We start from the raw sequence: 21,128 nt of genomic DNA on the forward strand, positions 1-21,128 counted from the left end.
GAGAAGCTGTTGTCACAGTGTCTGCACTTGTATGGTGTCCCTCCTGCAGTGGTGAAGGATGACCCACACTGGTCACAGATGTGCTTTTTGACCACACTGTGGAAGAGGTCATGTATTTTTAATGTACTTGGTGTGTGGAAGCCTCTCCCACATTCTTTGCAGTAGTTCATTTTGTCTCCAGTGTGGCTACGTTGATGTGGTTTTAGGTCCCGTTCGTGATTGGAGGTTTTTCCACAAAGGTTAAAGAGAAACGCTTTCCCACCACCACAGTGACGACAGGGTTGAGAAATGGATCAGTGTGCTTCGCTCCACTCCTAAACAAAGACATTGTATGTCAGGGAATTCCTTCAACGTTTTTATGCTGAACGTCGCCTGAAATAAAAAGCATCTCTGCCAACGTCCAATTACATTTTACTGTTTACACTATAAAACTCAGGTTACTTCTTCATTTTTCCAAACAGTTCATTCAGTATAACTCCATAAGTTTACTGATCAGACTTTTTCCAAACAATCAGGTTAAAATTACAAGATAAAAAAATCAATACATCCTCACAGTAACTGCACTTCTAGAGTTACTTTCTGGAGTGGATCTGTTGGTGTTTTTTCAGCTGATTTGGAGCTTTAAAAGTCTTCTCACACAGGTCACATTTATAAGGTCTCTCCTCAATGTGTTGTTGTAACTGTGCATCTGTTGCAAACAGTTTCCCACACTGATCACAGCAGGAAACATCAATTCCAGTGTGAATCCGTAGGTGAATATTTCGATACCGTTTGTCACTGAAACTTTTTCCAAAAAAAACGCAGCTCTACGCCTTAATTCCAGAGTGGGAAACTAGATGCCTGTGTAAGTCGCTATTTAGAGCAAAAGCCTTACCACACAACTCACAGTTGTGTGCTTTAAGTCCACTGTGGATGAGTTGGTGTTTTTTTAAGGTTCCAGCCTGGGTAAAAGACTTTCCACACAAGTCACAGCTGTAAGGTTTAACTCCACTGTGGATGACTTGGTGTTTTTTTAAGGTTCCAGACTGGGTAAAAGACTTTCCACACAACTCACAGCTGTAAGGTTTAACTCCACTGTGGATGAGTTGGTGTTTTTTCAAGTGTCCAGCCTGGGTAAAAGACTTTCCACACAACTCACAGCTGTAAGGTTTAACTCCACTGTGGATGAGTTGGTGTTTTTTCAAGTGTCCAGCCTGGGTAAAAGACTTTCCACACAAGTCACAGCTGTAAGGTTTAAATCCACTGTGGATGAGTTGGTGTTTTTTCAAGTGTCCAGCCAGGGTAAAAGACTTTCCACACAAGTCACAGCTGTAAGGTTTAAATCCACTGTGGATGAGTTGGTGTCTTTTTAAGGTTCCAGCCTGGGTAAAAGACTTTCCACACAAGTCACAGCTGTAAGGTTTAACTCCACTGTGGATGAGTTGGTGTTTTTTCAAGTGTCCAGCCTGGGTAAAAGACTTTCCACACAAGTCACAGCTGTAAGGTTTAACTCCACTGTGGATGAGTTGGTGTTTTTTCAAGTCTCCAGCCTGGGTAAAAGACTTTCCACACAAGTCACAGCTGTAAGGTTTAACTCCACTGTGGATGACTTGGTGTTTTTTCAAGTCTCCAGCCTCGGTAAAAGACTTTCCACACAAGTCACAGCTGTAAGGTTTAACTCCACTGTGGATGAGTTGGTGTTTTTTCAAGCTTCCAGCCTCGGTAAAAGACTTTCCACACAAGTCACAGCTGTAAGGTTTAACTCCACTGTGGATGAGTTGGTGTGTTTTTAGGTTTCCAGCCAGGGTAAAAGACTTTCCACACAAGTCACAGCTGTAAGGTTTAAATCCACTGTGGATGAGTTGGTGTGTTTTTAGGCTTCCAGCCAGGGTAAAAGACTTTCCACACAAGTCACAGCTGTAAGGTTTAACTCCACTGTGGATGAGTTGGTGTGTTTTTAGGCTTCCACCCAGGGTAAAAGACTTTCCACACAAGTCACAGCTGTAAGGTTTAACTCCACTGTGGATGACTTGGTGTGTTTTTAGGTGTCCAGCCTGGGTAAAAGACTTTCCACACAAGTCACAGCTGTAAGGTTTAACTCCACTGTGGATGACTTGGTGTCTTTTTAAGTATCCAGCCCAGGTAAAAGACTTTCCACACTCATCACAGCTGTAGGTTTTCTCTCCTTTTCTTCTGTGAGGTTTGTCGGCCTCCTGAGAGCGCTGACTTTTCGCTCCATGTTGGTCCTGCAGTGACAGAGATACAAACAGAGGCAATGAGTGAAATGCAGTCGTGGAACAAACTGAAACTCCCTCCATTGGTTGAATCAAACATGTCAACAAACACATTGTTGGTGTGTTTCCACCACCTTCTGGTGGCAGTATCACATTACAATGATGTGCTACAATGAGAGTTGTAATGAAAATGACATTATTGAAGAAATATTGATCAGCAGAGAAAATCTTTTACGCATAAGAAATTTCAAGTTCAACTGATGATATTGTTGTTTCAATGTGTGCTTATAAAATATGATCTTTGTATTTTCTTGTAACTTCTGTTACAAGAAATTAGAACTCTGAACAATATTTAAACTCCATTCAGAGTTACATACCATAAAATAATACTTTATGATTAACATAAATGTTTGATTGCTCTAATTACCTGTATTTACCTTGTGACATATTACAGGGCAAATTACATTCTGGGTACAGTTACATCACATAACATCAACTGTGAACACCTTATGTTACCGTGGCGTTTAAGTCCATGGGAATTATGAGTATCTACTCCCAAATTCCCATCCGGGCTACATTATTATCGGTTCATGGTATCGCTTAACTTTTACGAGTATGAGTACACACACATTTTACAGTATCGGCCCGATACCCGATACCAGTATCGGTATCGGTGCATCCCTAATTGTAACTGTGATATTTTTCTCACCTTTTGTGTTGAAGTCATTGATTGTTTCCTCTGTAGTGGCTGAGCTGAGTCCAAATGGATGAAATTGTTCCTCCGTTGCACCACCAGACTCTTCTCCTCCTGTTAATCACCTGGGGGACACACACACAGCAGGATTTGTAAAAAAGAGTTTTGATAAACACAATGCTGGACAGCAATGCTGTCATGTACACAAATACAGTGGGGCAAAAAAGTATTTAGTCAGCCACCGATTGTGCAAGTTCCCCCACTTAAAATGATGGCAGAGGTCAGTAATTTTCACCAGAGGTACACTTCAACTGTGAGAGACAGAATGTGAAAAATAAATCCATGAATTCACATGGTAGGATTTGTAAAGAATTTATTTGTAAATCAGGGTGGAAAATAAGTATTTGGTCACCTCAAACATGGAAAATCTCTGGCTCTCACAGACCTGTAACGTCTTCTGTAAGACGCTTTTCTGTCCCCCACTCGTTACCTGTATGAATGGCACCTGTTTGAACTCATCATCTGTATAAAAGACACCTGTCCACAGCCTCAAACAGTCAGACTCCAAACTCCGCCATGGCCAAGACCAAAGAGCTTTCGAAGGACACCAGGAAAAGTATTGTAGACCTGCACCAGACTGGGAAGAGTGAATCTACAATAGGCAAGCAGCTTGGTGTGAAAAAATCAACTGTGGGAGCAATCATCAGAAAATGGAAGACATACAAGACCACTGATAATCTCCCACGATCTGGGGCTCGACGCAAGATCTCATCCCGTGGGGTCAAAATGATCATGAGAACGGTGAGCAAAGATTCCAGAACCACATGGGGGGACCTGGTGAATGACCTGCAGAGAGCTGGGACCAAAGTAACAAAGGTCACCATCAGTAACACACTACAACGGCAGGGAATCAAATCCCGCAGTGCCAGACGTGTTCCGCTGCTGAAGCCAGTGCATGTCCAGGCCTGTCTGAAGTTTGCCAGAGAGCACATGGATGATACAGCAGAGGATTGGGAGAATGTCATGTGGTCAGATGAAACCAAAGTAGAACTTTTTGGTATAAACTCAACTCGTCGTGTTTGGAGGACGAAGAATACTGAGTTGCATCCCAAGAACACCATACCTACTGTGAAGCATGGGGGTGGAAACATCATGCTATGGGGCTGTTTTTCTGCCAAGGGGACAGGACGACTGATCCGTGTTAAGGACAGAATGAATGGGGCCATGTATAGTGAGATTTTGAGCCAAAACCTCCTTCCATCAGTGAGAACTTTGAAGATGAAACAAGGCTGGGTCTTCCAACATGACAATGATCCAAAACACACCGCCCGGGCAACAAAGGAGTGGCTCCGTCAGAAGCATTTGAAAGTCCTGGAGTGGCCTAGCCAGTCTCCAGACCTCAACCCCATAGAAAATCTGTGGCGGGAGTTGAAAGTCCGTGTTGCTCGGCGACAGCCCCAAAACATCACTGCTCTCGAGAAGATCTGCATGGAGGAATGGGCCAAAATACCAGCTACTGTGTGTGCAAACCTGGTAAAGACCTATAGTAAACGTTTGACCTCTGTTATTGCCAACAAAGGTTATGTTACAAAGTATTGAGTTGTAGTTTTGTTATTGACCAAATACTTATCCACCCTGATTTACGAATAAATTCTTTACAAATCCTACCATGTGAATTCATGGATTTTTTTTTTCACATTCTTTCTCTCACAGTTGAAGTTAGAGCTGGGCGATATGAGATTTTTTCATATCACGATATGTTTTTTTCATTTTAGGCAATATGGATATATATCACGATATAAGCCAAATAACTATATTTGTAAGATTTAATTGGAGTCCCAGGCTTCTACCTTTCTACCTTTAAAACCCGGAGAGCAGCCAAATGGCTTTTAGCTAGGCTTTAGCTTCAGCCAAGTGGAAGCTAAATTGGCTAGTCATCCATATGTATATTAGGTTGTTGCCAGTTGCCGTGTTTTATAACATGATTGACATGGCAGCACTGAATGCACATGTGCTGTATCAAGCATGCACCGGGATGAAGGAAAGACGGGTGGACTTCCTGGTGGAGCTTGCAAGAGAGTTGGCTCACTCTCATGTAGCTGCGAAGAAGGCAAGAAAAGAACAGTTGCTTTGGACACAACCCTCCACACCTAGCCCTGGAAAAAGAGTCATATGTCAGGTCAAACACAAATGCAAGAACAATCATGCCACTGTGCGATGTGTTCACTGCAACAGATACACATGTGGTAAATGCAGACTACAGATACCATGGCAGTGCCAAGATTGTGAGTGATTGCTGAAAATGTTGAAATGTACTCACTCACTTTTTATTATTATTTGTAAATATGTGTACAAATGGTTGGTTTTTTGTACTGTTTTTATCAATAAATCTCAGCAACAAAGGACGATGAAACACAAAAGGAAGTTCACAGCTTTTAGCAGCTCCCCCACCCCCTCATTCACACACCCCCACTCCCCTCCCTCCAGAATTCCCAGGTAACAACCTAATATACATATGGATGACTAGCCAATTTAGCTTCCACTTGGCTGAAGCTAAAGCCTAGCTAAAAGCCATTTGGCTGCTCTCCGGGTTTTAAAGGTAGAAAAGCCAAATGGCTGCTCTCCGGGGGTTTAAGTGTTTTAAATGTGCCTTTGCTCACAAGTAAAATGTGAAATAATCAGCAGCTTGTTTTGATTTAAATATTTATTTCCCATAATAAGTTCAACAGGGTAGATGTACTTAAGGAACATGAGACTTTCTCAGATAAATAAAGGCAAATATTGCAAACTACACAAAAGGCAGCCGCTAAAGCGTTTAAGTTTCAAAATAGAACAAACGAAACAGACTACTAAACTGTCAATTCCACTTAGAAACAAAATATTAATTCTAAAAATAAATCTTAGTTTGTTTTACAGAAGAACAGACAAAATTGACTAACTTTTGTCAATATCAAATAAACTGAGAGCTAAAAGGAAATTCTCAATCTCTCCTTGTTGTATAGCTTAGCTTTTCAAACAGTTTTAACAGTTACTTTAGTCTGACAAAAGCCGAATGACGAATTAGCGCTTCCAGTCAGAGACTGAGGCTACGTCAACACGTACACGGGTGTTTTTGAAAACTGAGATTTTCAAAAAAAACGAGGGAGAGGAGGTAAGTGACGGAAGTGACGAGTAAGGTAAGCGACCCATGTTGTAGGTGACGTCAGACGCCGGAGAGTTGGCGGAATTTAAAAAAAAGCAAAAGCAAATGGTAGCTTAGACTTTAACAAAGGTTTTTCAAGCTTCAATATTACCAAATATACTAATCGATTGTCATATAACTAACAACATCTGTTCTGTCATCTCTAACACCCTGGAGGACAACGGGGAGAGTTTAGACGCTCTCCAAGATTACATCGACCGCTGTTTTCAAGATTTAGTAATGAGGAAGGCCCAGAGTACATTCTCCCCGACCAAAATTGAGACGCCGTCATCGAAGAGATGTCGCCCGGCAGAATCCCCCGGTACAACATCGCCTGCCGGCAAAGACATCGCAGACATCCTGGAGTCAATCGACAAGCGATTGTCCAGTTTCGATGCGAGGCTGGCCCTGGTGGAGATTTTACACCGGGAATTTAAATCTCTGAGAGAATCCCTGGAATTCAGCCAGCAGCAGGTGGAAACGCTTGCCGCTGAAAATGCCACGCTACGGGAGTCAGTCAAATCTCTCACCGATAACGTGACCCAGCTAAACATTGAAAATAAAAAAATAAAAGAGTCCGTTATCGATCTACAAGCCCGTAGCATGAGAGATAATCTTGTGTTTTCTGGTATTCCAGAATCTACCGGAGAGGACGCGGAGGCAACGGTGAAAAGCTTCATCAAAATCCACCTGAAGCTGCCGGAGGACACCGTAAAGAACATCGACTTCGATAGAGTACATTGCTTGGGGGGCGTTCGGTCGCGGACTGGGAGACCACGGGCCTATCGTGGCCAAATTCGGGCAATTCAAGCAAAAGGAACAGGTGAAGAGTCGCGGCAGAGAGCTGAAAGGAACGGACTTCAGCGTGAACGACCAGTTCCCCAAAGAGATCCTGGAACGACGCAAGGTCCTGTTCCCAGTTCGACGTAGCTTTATCCAGAAAGGCTCCCGTGCTGTCATCGCTGTGGACCGGCTCTACGTGGACGGACAGCTGTACCGCGACCCCGGCACCACACCGTGGTTATACTGACTGCACTCCAGATAAGAAACCGCTACACTCTTTTCTTATTCACTCACACTTTTTCCTTTAACATTTGTTTAACCTAGTAATATCAATATGATATCATAGCAGATATAACACCGTCACCCTCCGTCATTACTTTAATTGGAATGTTTCCGTTTCGTTTCTTTTTTTGTTGTTGTTGCTCACAGTTCATGTGGTTTCTTTCTTTTTCTTGTCTTTCACTGCTGTGATCACCTACTTCCCCACTCACCTACAAACAAACACCCTCTATTTCTCCATATTTTCACACCACGATCACGCAAACACATCCGCTCAACGGCAGCACATTCACAACAGCCTCACAGCACGCACAGACTTGCAGGACACATAAGCAAGCCACGCTTGTTCATATTAGTGAATATTCACACATAGTCAGACTTATGGAGCCTCTCACCACACTTTTTTTCCCTCTCCCTCTCTTTCTATTTGCAAACAAGGGATGTTTCCACACTCTCTCCACCTATCTAAACGAAACACCCAGCGTACATCATTAGACATACACACACAATTATGGGCATTCTGAGGCATTCCCGGACGAGCCCCCAATTATGTTATGGCCCGTCTAGGCGCGGCCAGACCACAACATAAAGGGTGATCCATCCCCGTCCAACCCCAAGCAGCACGTCACACACTTAATTTTTAGTGACAGTGATTTATTTACAATAAGTGCAGTTAAACAAAGGAAGGGAGCATATCATAACTTCAGGGTGAACCCAAGGCCAAAACAACAAACAAAAGTAGCCTATCTCAGGAATAAACGAAACTTACCTACTCAAAGGAACTAAACAAAACGACAATCACTTTCCTCCCTACCTAACAAAAACAGGAGAAAACTGATCAACCAAAAAGGCGGTCCACCCTTACATGCTCTTACATTACATAAGACTTTGACACAGTGACCGGTCTGCCGGCTGGGTTGGGCCGAGGATGAATGACTGGGCAGTCCCTGGCGGTCTCTTCTTATCCGCTGCCTCCCAGTCCTCAGCCAATCAGTGTGAGCCATCCACCCTGGATGCACCAATCCTGGAGGAGCACCTGGACACTCAAATCCACACACAATTACGGTCACAGTCGTAACACATGGAATGTAAATGGAGCTGGCACCAGAGGAAAGAGGTTAAAGATATTTAACCAGCTTAAAAAACTACAGGCAGATGTTGTTTTATTACAGACCTGTCACAGGTTTAAACGAACTTAAAACACCTGAGTTTCCTAACGTGTTTGCAGCCTGTTATAATTCTAGACAACGGGGAGTAGCAATTTTAATACATAAAAATGTTAATTTTACAGTACTCGATACAGTTATAGATCCAGAGGGTAGATTTCTAATTATTAAACTATCAATATTGAACAAAAAACTATGTATTGTAAGTATATATGGTCCAAATGTTGATGAACCCTCATTCTTCCACGGATTTTTTAGTGCACTCTATGAACACCTCGATTGCGCACTCATTCTTGGCGGTGACCTCAACCTTGGACTAAATGAAGAAATGGATAGGCTCAACACAACAGGAACTCAGCGCAATTGGCAATCCACAAATATAATCAAACAGTATATGAGCGACTTTGGCCTTCGCGATGCATGGCGCTCCCTTCACCCCAACAGTAAGGAATATACTTTTTTCTCGCATGTTCATCACTCTTACTCTCGTCTGGATTATTTTTTGGTCAGCAGCTCACTGCTGAGTGACATTTCAGACACTGAGATTCATCCTATAGCTATCAGTGATCATGCTCCTGTATCTTTAAAACTAATGCACAAGAATAATACTACGCCAAGTAAAAACTGGAGATTTAATACATCACTGCTTAAAGATGAAGACTTTATTAAATATTTTAAAAAGGAATGGACTTCATACTTAGACTTTAATGACACCCCCGGAATATCTGCGTCTGTTCTATGGGAAGCAGGAAAAGCTGTGATGAGAGGTAAAATAATTTCTAAACTGGAGATTTAATACATCACTGCTTAAAGATGAAGACTTTATTAAATATTTTAAAAAGGAATGGACTTCATACTTAGACTTTAATGACACCCCCGGAATATCTGCGTCTGTTCTATGGGAAGCAGGAAAAGCTGTGATGAGAGGTAAAATAATTTCTTTCTCATCACACAAAAAGAAAGAAGAAAACAAAAACATTCAGGAATTAGAAAAAACCATCAAATCACTAGAAGAAGCCTACGCGTGCAACCAAGATCAGGAAACATTGAACAAAATATGGAAGACAAAACTAGAATTAAATGAAACTATTAATAAAAAAACACAATTCCTTATACAAAGACTTCGCTTGCAGAATTTTGAACACAGTAACAAATCAGGTCGATTTCTAGCTAACCAGTTAAAAATAAATAAAGAAAAAACAACTATATGTGCTGCTAAAGATTTATCGGGGAACACAATATATGACCCTGGAAGAATAAACAACATTTTTAGGGATTTCTATGAAACTTTATACTTACCACAAATAAACCCATCTAAAAATGAAATTGATCGGTTTCTTGACAATGTAAATCTCCCAAAATTACTAGACAGTCAAGCAATGGAACTGGATTCGCCACTGACACCAAGTGAATTCCAGGAAGCCCTGATAAGTATGCCCAATAATAAGGCTCCAGGTCCAGACGGCTTCCCTGCAGAATTCTACAAAGAATTCTGGACAATTCTGGCACCAGTATTCCACGGAATGTTGCAGGAAATCGAGGAAAATGGCAGACTACCACCAAATATGAACTCTGCCAACATTAGTCTCCTGCTAAAACCAGGCAAAGACCCTTTATTTCCCTCAAGCTATCGTCCAATTTCTCTTTTAAATGTAGACCTTAAAATAATCTGCAAAGCTCTCTCAAAGAGATTAGAGAAAATAACCCCCCTCTTAATTCACCCTGACCAAACTGGTTTCATAAAAGGTCGGCACTCCTCAACAAACACTCGTAGATTACTTAATTTAATAGACTACTCATACAATAAAAACATTGAAACCATAATATTATCTCTAGATGCAGAAAAAGCATTTGACAGAGTTAACTGGAAATTTTTATTCGCAACTTTACACAAATTTGGTTTCGGAAACTCTTTTATAAACTGGATAAGAATATTATACAATTCCCCAACAGCTCGTATCAGAACAAATGACCAGACATCCTCCAGCTTCTGTCTCCTGAGGGGCACCAGGCAGGGATGCCCACTCTCCCCTTCACTTTTTGCAATTTTTATCGAACCTCTAGGAGCAGCATTTAGACAGGCTACAACAATTAAGGGCATAAAATGTAAGAACATAGAACATAAAATCAGTCTCTATGCGGATGATGTGTTGCTTTTTCTGCAAAACACACAAACCAACCTCTCTGAGGTCATTACTCTAATAAACTGGTTTTCAAGAGTTTCAGATTATTCAATTAACTGGCCAAAATCTACAGTTCTCCCCATTAACTGCTCCTTCCATAATTCTTCCTCTGCCCCACTGCAATCAGGAAATATTAAATATTTAGGTATTAATGTTTCTCCTAAGCTTTCAGACTTAACTAAATTAAATCACATCCCACTTCTAAAGAAAGTAGAAGGCGATCTGACTAGATGGAAATCTTTACCCATATCACTCATAGGAAGGGTCGCCACTATAAAAATGATGATCTTGCCAAAAATAAATTACTTATTTTTGATGATCCCTAACAAACCATCACAAGATTGGTTCAGATCTCTGGATTCATATATTTCCAAATTCCTTTGGAAAGATAAACCCCCGCGTATCAGCTTAAAAACGCTACAAAGAACCAAGGATAGAGGAGGATTAGATCTGCCTAATTTTCACCAATACTTCTTAGCCAACAGGCTTCAGTTCATCTCAGAATGGTCAAAACATACCTTCCTAGATGAGCCCTGGCTAGATGTTGAACAGGCACTATGCAAGGATCTAGAGATTTCAGACCTACCATTTATTAGCTCAAACATCAAAAGACATGAATGCTTTAAAAGTATCAACATCAGCTCCTCTCTGACAGCATGGTGGGAGTTTCTAAAAATATCGGAGTCTTCACTAATCCCATGCAAACGTACTCCTATCTGGTATAACCCTGACATATTACAAAACAATAATATGATTAACTTCCCAGAATGGAGTTGTAAAGGAATTAAATACTTAGAACATATATTGGAGGGAACAGAATTGATCCCATTTGACAGACTAGTTGCACAATATGGGATCAACAAGAAATTTTTTTTAGAATATCAACAAATTAAATCCATTATAAAAAAGAAATTTAACCTCAGTGAAGTTGAATTACAAACACCACCAAGTGTGGCACATTTCCTTACTCTTAAATCCCCCAAATTATTATCTAAAATATATAGAACACTTTCTAAATTAGATGAATCAATATCCCTTCCTATTGCAAAGTGGGAAGCAGATTTATTAGTCAGTTTAGACCAAAACTTCTGGTCTCAGGTATGCTTAAAAACTTTTAAATTGATTAAAAATCCCAGTCTGCAATTAATACAATACAAAATACTACATAGAGTACACTATACAGGTCATCGGATGTTCAAGATGGGCTTTACATCTTCCAACAACTGCTCACACTGTCAAAACAATACACCAGACAATTACATTCACGCTCTTTGGTTCTGTCCACCAGTGCAGAAGTTTTGGCACGAGATATGTGAAGACTTATCAAAGTGTCTGAAATGTAACATTCCAACTTCCCCCTTAGTGTGTTTGTTGGGCAGCTTAGATAATGTCACTTCAGAAAACAATATAGCCCATATGGTTTTCACTGCCCTATGCATAGCCAAGAAAACTGTCCTCATGAACTGGAAAAATAAAAACAATCTTAATTCTAACCAATATAGAAATTATCTATTAGATTACATTAGTTTTGATACAGCCTCGGCCACCACATCAGATCAATTGCTCTGGCTCCTTTGATCGGCTCCATCACCTAGTGGGGGTGGGGGGGTCATAGTTTGGTCCCGCCTTCAATGTTGTGATTGGTGTGGGGGCAGGGACAGACTTAGGGCGTCGGGGGGTTCCCCGGAGGCATCTTCCTTGGGGGGCTCAACCCGGGGTAGCGGTCATGTCCGGTTGGGGGCTCTTTTCTGACCATTTCCTCGTGGCTGCGTGCAGCGGGGCTAGGGGAGGGTCTGTGATGATGGACGTGGGTTACTGACCTGGTAGCCTGTCTGCCCCTGGGTGGGTCCGGGATGGGCGTGAGGGTCTGGGGGCGCTCCATCTCTGGGCCGGGGCCCTGGCTGGGCCTCGGGGCCTTGGGTCCTGGTTTGTGTGTTGCCGGGGTTGTGGGCGGATGGGTGCATGGGAGCCCATCCCTGGCGCAGGGTGCCGCCGGTGTGTCGAGTCGCCTGTGGGGCTCTTCAACCGGTGGGGGAGATTGTTACACCTTGCAGGAGCTTTCCTCCCCTCAGGAACTCTCTGCAGGAGGGGGAGATACAGGAGAGGTGGAGGAAGATCTCAGCCTGGGCGTCTATTGTCTCATGTAGTCTGGATGATGAGTGGATGGTGGGGTGGGTGCAGTTTTCTCTGTGGTGGGGTTGGGTGGACTGTCCCGGGCTCTGTGGGGCCGGGGGGCGCTGCTGCACTGGGCCCCGGTCTGGATGGGCCTGGGCCCCCTTTTCCCTGGCGGGTCGCGGAGTGTGGGAGTGCCTACTGGGGTCAGCGGGGGAGCTGGCCCCAGGGAGGGGTCACTGCCCCTCCCTTCCTTCCCTCCCCATCTCCAGCTGCCTCCCTCCTCCCGCTCCACCACAACCACCCACACATGCAGGGCCCTGGAGTAGGGGTATGTCACCAGGATGCAGAGGAGGCTACCCCCCCCCCCCCCCCTGTCCCCTTCTGGCTGCCTCTGCCTCAATTTTATCCCACAACTTAGACATTCACATTACTCACACCCTCATTACACATACATATAGGATCTTGGGGGTGGGCACAATACACGGAGTCCAAGTTACCATCAGGGTGTACACCTCACCCCTGGCATCGTTGCCCACCTCTCAATTTTAAATACATGTAGACATTGAGGGCTAACAGGAGGGACTATGCACTTACCTGCTGCTCTCTGGCAGGTAGCTCTATGCCCTCCTGGGTTTTAATTGCACCTTAGAACACACATGCGTCAACACTACTATGAGCGGGTGGAGGGAGGTTTGGAGTCTTCTCTCACCCCCGTTCTCTGCGGCCTGCTGGAGCGGGGGGGGCTAGGAGGAGTTGGCCGTCCGGCTGCGGTCTGGGGTGTGGGGCCTCCTTGCTGCTGCGGAGTCGGGGCGGTCTGCCCCTTTCACATCGCAGGGAAAAGGGTAACACCACCTGGGTCTGGGTGCAGTTCCCCCCTCCAGGGGCAGGGGTACCTAGACCCGGTTTGTAGAGTACGCTTGGGGAGTGTGATCGCGTATACAGTGTCTCTTTATATTTGTCTCCACGTCGGTTGAGTGTGAAGTGCACATGAGAGCATGAGGGTGGGAATGGATGTTTGTGTCTGTGTGTGCCTGTATGTTTGTATTTATATGTCAGGTTGGGTATCAGACGCCACCTCTCTGGGGACATCTCGGGCCTTCCAAGGTTTGGAGGCCTATCTCCACCCACCACCACTTCCCCTGCCGGTGGCGGACTCCCTCAGGTGTCGGTGCGTTGGTGGTTCTTTGTATCTGGGGGTGGGCGTCCGGGTACACACCGGCTCACTCCTTGGGGCTCGCTCGGGCCATTTCGGAGGTGGGGTGCCCCCGGCCTCTCGGCCTGGGGCTCGGTCACTCAGGCACAGCTGGCTGCCGGCGGAGCCCACGGGCGCATCACTGCAACTCCCCCTGGCTTCTGCTCCGCGGCTGCTGAATGAGCCCTCATCTGGGACTCTCCTTAGCTCTTACTGGGACAGTGGCGCAGCGGCCCCTCTGTGGGTCTTCCTTGGTCTCTTGTGTTCTGGGGGCCTCTGGATGTCTGGAGTTTTGATCGCCTCCATACCCGCTTGATCCCATAAAGGACAGGGCTGTGGCTCCCCACACTCCCTAGCAGATCATTACATGGAGAAACCTTTGGAATGCAAGCATGCTGATCCACACAGGTATGCACACAGGTGTACACATGGGTATTCACAGACGCGGACTAAAGCTTTCTTGGCTGCTGCCTCAAAGCACACTGTGCGCTGTCTATCTTGCATGCTGAACAATATCGTCTATTATTTAGTAACTATTGATATCTATGACTAGCTAGTTTATTGTGATGGTGCCTTTTTTTTCTATTATTATGTTGCTCTTTGTTGTTTGCTGTCTCCTCTGTTTGTTTGTTTTTCTCCATACAGGTGACCCAGGAGTTTTTTTTGTTGTTTGTTTTTTTTTCTCTCTTCCCCCCCTTCTCACCATCTCTTCTCCCCTTTGGTTTTCTTTCTTTCTCTCCCCCTCTTTCTTTCATTCTTTCCCCCTGTCCTATAAAAAAATAAATAAAAAATAAAAAAAAGATGACAAAGGATGAACTGAAGCTCCGCCATCACGTGATGTCACATGCTGCTGTTTCTGATGTCACTTAAGAAAAAAAAAAAAAAAAAAAAAAAGAAAACTGAGATTTTCCGTTTTCGTTTTAAAAAATAATCCCGTCCACACATAAAGGCAGAAATGAAGGAAAACGCTGCTATGAACATGCCAAAGCAGCAGGTGGAGCTAGATTCCTAACCGTGCAGAAATGTTGGCCAATCAGAAGTCTAGAAGCCTCGGTGGGAAAAAGTAAACAAAGCTGGGGCATAGAAGCAGAACCGAGTCGTATGTGTGGAGGGACGGTAACTGTGTGTATATGTAAGCATTTAAACACTGCAGAGAGTACAATTAACAGTATTGTAGAAATTCATTTCACCAGAACAATAACGTGGCGCACAGTGTGACGTCAAAAAATGCGCACACCTTTGACGCTGCGTTTTCTCCGTTTTTCTAGTCCACACGTAAATGCAAAAATGGAGTTTTCAAAAATCTTTGTTTTCAGTGACCAAAAACGCCGTTTACGTGTGGACGAAAGGTGCAAACGCATAGAAAAATCTGCGTTTTCAAAAATACCCGGGTACGTGTGGACGTAGCCTGAGCATGCACCAGTTTATTGTATTTCCAGACTTGCTTTCGGCACAATTTACAGTGCACACTACTCTGTTTTTGTCAGACTTGAAATAGCCGAAATACCTTCACACTACAGAACTTCTATGGCTCTTCCATTCGACAATCTCTCCGGCATTGGAACCATCATCTGTTTTCTCTTCGGTCACGCTCGGTTGATTTTTCTAGTCGGCACACTCATTTTCTCCATTACCCGAGCGAGCGGTACGGTGGCTGGCTGCTTCCCAAACAAATACACATGTTGGCTTGGCACTTGTGCTGTACGTAACAAGTCACGGGACGTGACGCTGCGGCTGTGATTGGCTGTGATCTATATCTATAAATAATATATATATCAAAACTCTTTTTACAAATCCTGCTGGAATACGTCAGGTTACAGCTGCAGTCAAAGCGAGATGGAAATAATTGAACAAGCAAGCGAGCGCTCAGCTTCTCTCAGCATGCTGAGCTAATGATTAGTTGGTGTTTTTCTGCAAACAGTCTCTCACTCTGTAAACTGTGAACACACTTCCCTGATTTCACAGATTTTTATGGTAGCGACCTTTTGGAGACTTTTACTTCCAGGTGAAGAATCGGACGTCTGTATTTGCGCTGGAAGAAAATAAAATACAGGTGCATCTGGAGATCATCCTATAGGGCTTTGGAGCGTGATGTCATGTGGGTGGGCGTGGAAAGGATTTTGGCCCGATCCGCCATTTTGGAGTCTAGCGCAAGTGAAAAGGGAGCGAAGTCACACACAACAGCCATGGTTCGTATTTGCTGTGTGGTCGGCTGCAATGTTCGATCACACAACCGGCAAGAGAATAAGCTTGAAAATGGTTTATCTTTTCATTCTTTCCCAACCTGGAAGCAACACGAGGCAGCTCGTGTATCGATGTTACCAAATGAAGGTGTCTAGCCTGGAGAGCAGCTGTGAGACGAGCTGACGTGCAGTTCTATTCCATCTCCAAATATCTGTTGGTGCTCCAGACATTTTCATTCCGGTAAGTTCTAAATATGTTCATATAATCTTTATAGCCTATTAGTTTTATTTTCTATGCCAGGGGTGCTCACACTTTTTCCGCATGTGAGCTACTTATAAAATGACCAAGTCAACATGATCTACCCACTACAAAAATCCAAAACATATACTTATTTATAAATATATTGAGGATTCTTTATATCTACAATGTATATACATGCATAACCGCAATATCCAATATTTCACAACACAATTAACAATGTAAATTTTTTGTCATTACCTGAGTTTACTCTGATGACTTGCACTGAATTGAATCAGCCAGGGATGCATAGTCCGGACAGTAGCTGCTGACGGCCAGCCTCAAACACACTTCCAAATGTTCATCAGTCATGGTGGAACGGTACTTGGACTTAATGATGTTCATGTGGGAAAATGATGACTCACATAAATAAGTGGAGCCGAATAATGCAGTCAAAGAGGCAGCACATTTCCTCATGTTGGGGTACTTTACTTCTGTGAGTAAGTTCCAGAACTGTCCATGATCTCTGGACTTCAGCTCAATGTCGGCTTGTAGTGTCAAAATCTCATCTTCCACTCCAGAAGAGTTCAGGTGAAATAGTTTTGCAATTTTTGATGCGAGTGAATCGACATCAGCATCTTCCCGAAAAGGATAGCACATGAAGGTAGCGACTGGCTTGAAAGAAAAGTCTTGAAAGCGTTTGTCAAACTCTGACAGACAATTGTCAATCTGCTCTGTGTAGCGTGCACTGTCAAGTTGCAAACAGGCCATCCCCTGCATCTCCAGCTCTGACGCCAGGTTTTGAAAGTTTATCAAATCATGGCGCTGCAGCTTTAAAGAGAGATGTTGCATCTTTCGTTTGAAAGCATTAACTGAGCTGATCATGTTGATCACTGTTTTGTCTTTTCCTTGCAGCTGTAGATTAAGGTCATTCAACATGTTTGTCAGATCGGTTAAAAATGCCAAGTCTAACAGCCACTGACCGTCATTAAGTTGCATGTATTCTGCTTGTCCAGCTACACGGAAAAACTCCTTAATCTCCGGACAGAGCTCTCGAAATCTTTGCAGGAATTTCCCTCGACTAAGCCACCTCACGTCAGTGTGTAGCAACAACTCAGAGTGGTCGCAGTCAGCCTTCTCCAGATGTGCACGAAATAACCGTCTTTGAAGAGATCTGGCGCGAATAGAACAGGCGATCTTCGTTGCAACTGTGTCACTCACGTCCGTAGATTCGTCCAACTGCAGTGAGAAACACTGGCAATCTCCGATGTCCTTCCAAAGGTGCTGGGTTAAATCCTCCGCCATGGCTTCACAGCGCCGTGTAACTGTACTTCTTCACAGCTGGAGAGCTTTGATCGAAGATGTTATTTCTGCCTTATTTTTAAAGTCTCGGAACAATGAGTCAGCTGCTTCAACGAATGCCTCTTTTACCATCTCTCCATCTTGAAAAGACTTCTTGTTTTTAACGATGATGTGACTCACCCGGAACGATGCTTCGGTGGCGGCTTTCGCTTTTGAAGTTTGTTGTGTGAAAAATGACTGCTGTCCGGACAACTGGGATTTTAGTTCCTTCACCTTTTTCTTTCTTAGCTCGCTTTTCGGCGGGAATGTAGTGTCGTATTTTCCGTGAACAGTTCGAAAATGCCGCTCCACATTTCCCTTCTTTGGCATTGCGATGGCAGCCTGGCAGATGAGGCAAACGCACTTCGAAAATGACATCGTGAAAAAAAAGTCTTCCTCCCATTCCGTATGAAAGTGATACGTTTTTGTCTTCTTACTTGGTCCAGCTCCCTCACTCATTTTTAACCCTTTCTTAGGTTTAGAAAAAACCGAGAGCTAAAAATTGGAGTTAACTCGCTGACTAGCTTGTCAGTTTTACTACACTTCGCGCACATGCGCAGCGACCTAAGCGTCAGAAAAAAATCCGATGTCATCTGACTGGCTTCCCTGTATCAATCAAGTGACAGGATGGATGATAGGCTGGCATCTATTTTTTTAATGCCATGCGATCTACCAATACTACCTTTGCGATCGACTGGTCGATCGCGATCGACGTATTGAGCACCCCTGTTCTATGCGCTCTGAGCTCATAGCAAATTACAACAAACATTCTACTGAGTGATTTTGCAGAACTACCTTCTATTTATAGAGTTGCTAATTATTTGGCATTATTGCAGCAAACCAGCCTATTAAATGGATGAATCACATCGTGACTGGGTTCCAGTGCTACACAAGGGACCTGCTTCAAACATACCACCATGCCAATCAGATTACTTCTTCCATGTGAGGGTGAAGAGGTGACCCTTCTGAATAAGATGGTGAAGGTTTGCTGCGTTTTGGTGAACAGTGTGATAATAAAACCAGGGAAAAATGAAACCTGCTCCTGTTAAATACTCTTAAGTCTTGTGCTGTTAAAATTGCTGTATTTTTTCAAAAGATACAGTAAATAAAGTAATGTTAGTAGTGAGTGATATCATGTAAACACGTGATTTTGTGTAAACATTTTGTCATTTGTAAACTATAAAATCATTTTTCTTCTTTGGCTCTCAGCGAAGGCGGTCGCACTTTTCTCCTCTCCTCCTCACCCTTATCTTCCCTGCTTAGCCTCTATGTCCTTGTCTGTTTCGTGTGCATTACTTTCCCTGGAATAGACTCACACGGTCGTTCTCTAAAACCTAAAAGAGAATTATGGATTTGATTAACTGGTCTCTGAATGCTATTGACACCCTTTTCTCAACGAGAAGTCTGGGCTCGGGAGAGCCCGAGTGCCCTGGAGGGACTTTCCCTGCCGGATATACGATGGACGGGTGGCAGAACTGGAGAGTCATGTGTCTGGCGGGACTGTCGATCGAGGACGCTGAAGATATCTATCTATTCGGAACCATGATAACAGGGTTCGTGCTGATCGGAGTTGGCTTGGCCCTGGTTTATCGGAGAAATAACAGAGCGGAACCGGCTGTTCAAACCCCCCTAAGGCTGCCCGCTGGAATTGAAGAGATGAGATGAGGCGCAACCTCTCACAACGAACATAATATGGTCAACACCTTGGAGATGCTTACAGCTGCTGTGAAGGCTCAAAGCAACAACATTGAGCGTATGGGGGGATACATCAGAGAGAGGCCTGCTCAAAATGAGACCCTTGAGCGACAGTTGGACGACATCACGGAACGGATCACTGCAGCTTTGAGGTCTCAGAATCAAAAGAATGGCAACACCATGGAACAGAAGTTTGATACCATCATGGGGAGGATCGTGGTTCTCCAACGGGAGATCGAGAGGCCAGTGTCGGAGTGTTAGGGCAGCCAAAAATTCTCCTGGGCTGCTCGCATGGAAATTTACAAAATCAACATTGAGATTGCGGACCCCCATAACGGCGCCACCTGCAGGCCCAAGGCTGGAGCCGAACAATCACTCCCTGATAACGACTGTGTTACGGCTATTCTTCCCATCCCATGCAAGGACACCTGGATTGGCTGGAAGACTATTTACTTAGCCTGATAGGCCGAAGGACACTGTCTCAGCTAAACTATGGACACGCACACACACACACTTACACTGATAAGCACTCACTCATCCCCCCTCCCTTTCCAACGCCTTCGATGCTTGTGCCCTACCGGGGAAGATAGCAGTCAACTGGACCAGCACAGATGCTGCAGGACCGGATGCGCTGTCTACACCGGCTCTCTCTTACCCTTTACCCGCCCCTGTTGCTTGTCTCGTGTTTCTATGGTGTATTGATAGTCATGTGCTTTTGTGCTGAGGTGTTTTTTCTGTTCTCAAACTGTTCTCCCACTAGGAGCTCAGTCTGAGTGGAGTTTTTTTTCTCCTCCTCTTACCTCATGTAGTGTATTTTCGTTGTTTTTTCCTATCAGCCTACCTTTCTGACATGTCTGCCCAATGTGATGTTTGTGTAAAGTTGGTCAGAAGGTTCCTTTGTGAGTGCGCATGCGCCATTAGCGTGCTGCCTGCTGTAACCCCTAATTTCCCTCAGGATGAATAAAGTATTCTGATTCTGATAAATGCCATGGATTCTACACTGTAACTGATGTGATGTTCTATAAGGTGGTTTCAATAAAATAAAAAAAAGAGGCAAAAATTAGTTTGTTTCTTTATTCAACTTTTGAACAGTGGGACTCAGTCAGTATATATTCAGTAAATGCAAATTATTTACACGGCAGTGCACTACAGGCATAAATCTAGACCCCTAGATAAAACATTATGGGTCATTCCCACAACCCACAGCTTTACTGTGTTCCAGCAAAGTATCCAATAGCAGTGACAACTCCTCCACAGTAGCAGGTGGGATTTTTCTGTTTTGAGGACGGCTCCTTTTACCTGTCACTACAGATGTTCTGTTTATGTTTTGATCAAGAGCCTTTTTTTGGGCAGCTGAAGAGGAGAAGTCTATCTTATGGCCAACCTCTGGCTGTATCTTGGTCATATTACCCAGCAAAACCCAGTATGCAGGTTAATCTGTAACAGTCATTGTGCTGTAGATCAACACTGTTGCTTCTACATTAAACAGAAGAGCAGCGACATCGCTGCAGGTCTCTGCGACTCCGGCCATACAGGTGCAGTGGGCGACTTCAACCTTCCCTGTGATGCTCACAGTGACCCATGGCTGCGATGCTGGTTCATTCAGTCTTTGAGAGTGCAGGACCTGAAACACACACAGACAAAGTTCATTTAAAGACAAGAACTAATGAGCCAAGGCCGACGTAAATGTGTTTAATCTACTTTATCATAAATGTAACAAAGTGTTTAGAAAGTTAGCACAAACATGTGATTTTTCATTTCTTTATGTGTCCATCTATAGAACGCTGCATGTTATAGTGTAAATCTGCCTGTTCTCTGTCAGAAACCTGCCAGCAGAAAATGAACCTAAAGTATGTAATGCAAGG

At 43.9% G+C, this 21,128-nt stretch overlaps 1 protein-coding gene across 1 annotated transcript in view; it reads right to left on the reverse strand.

The window, feature by feature from the left end:
- Positions 1-222: 222 nt before the first annotated feature.
- Positions 223-21,128, reverse strand: part of LOC146712958 (uncharacterized) — a 31,190-nt gene continuing 10,284 nt past the window's right edge. Inside the window, exons 2-3 of the mRNA XM_085445925.1 lie at positions 2,923-3,032; positions 223-2,225 (exon numbers count right to left, since the gene is read on the reverse strand). Of these exons, the coding sequence (XP_085302051.1) occupies positions 807-2,225; positions 2,923-2,940 (1,437 nt within the window). The 5' untranslated portion in view covers positions 2,941-3,032 and the 3' untranslated portion in view covers positions 223-806. The remainder of the gene's footprint in view (positions 2,226-2,922; positions 3,033-21,128) is intronic.

The sequence above is a fragment of the Copadichromis virginalis genome, linkage group LG3 (assembly GCF_057382275.1).
Source record: "Copadichromis virginalis isolate Kocher_CV1m ecotype Utaka linkage group LG3, C_Virginalis_male_GT1.1, whole genome shotgun sequence".
NCBI classification, from domain to species: Eukaryota; Metazoa; Chordata; class Actinopteri; order Cichliformes; family Cichlidae; genus Copadichromis; species Copadichromis virginalis.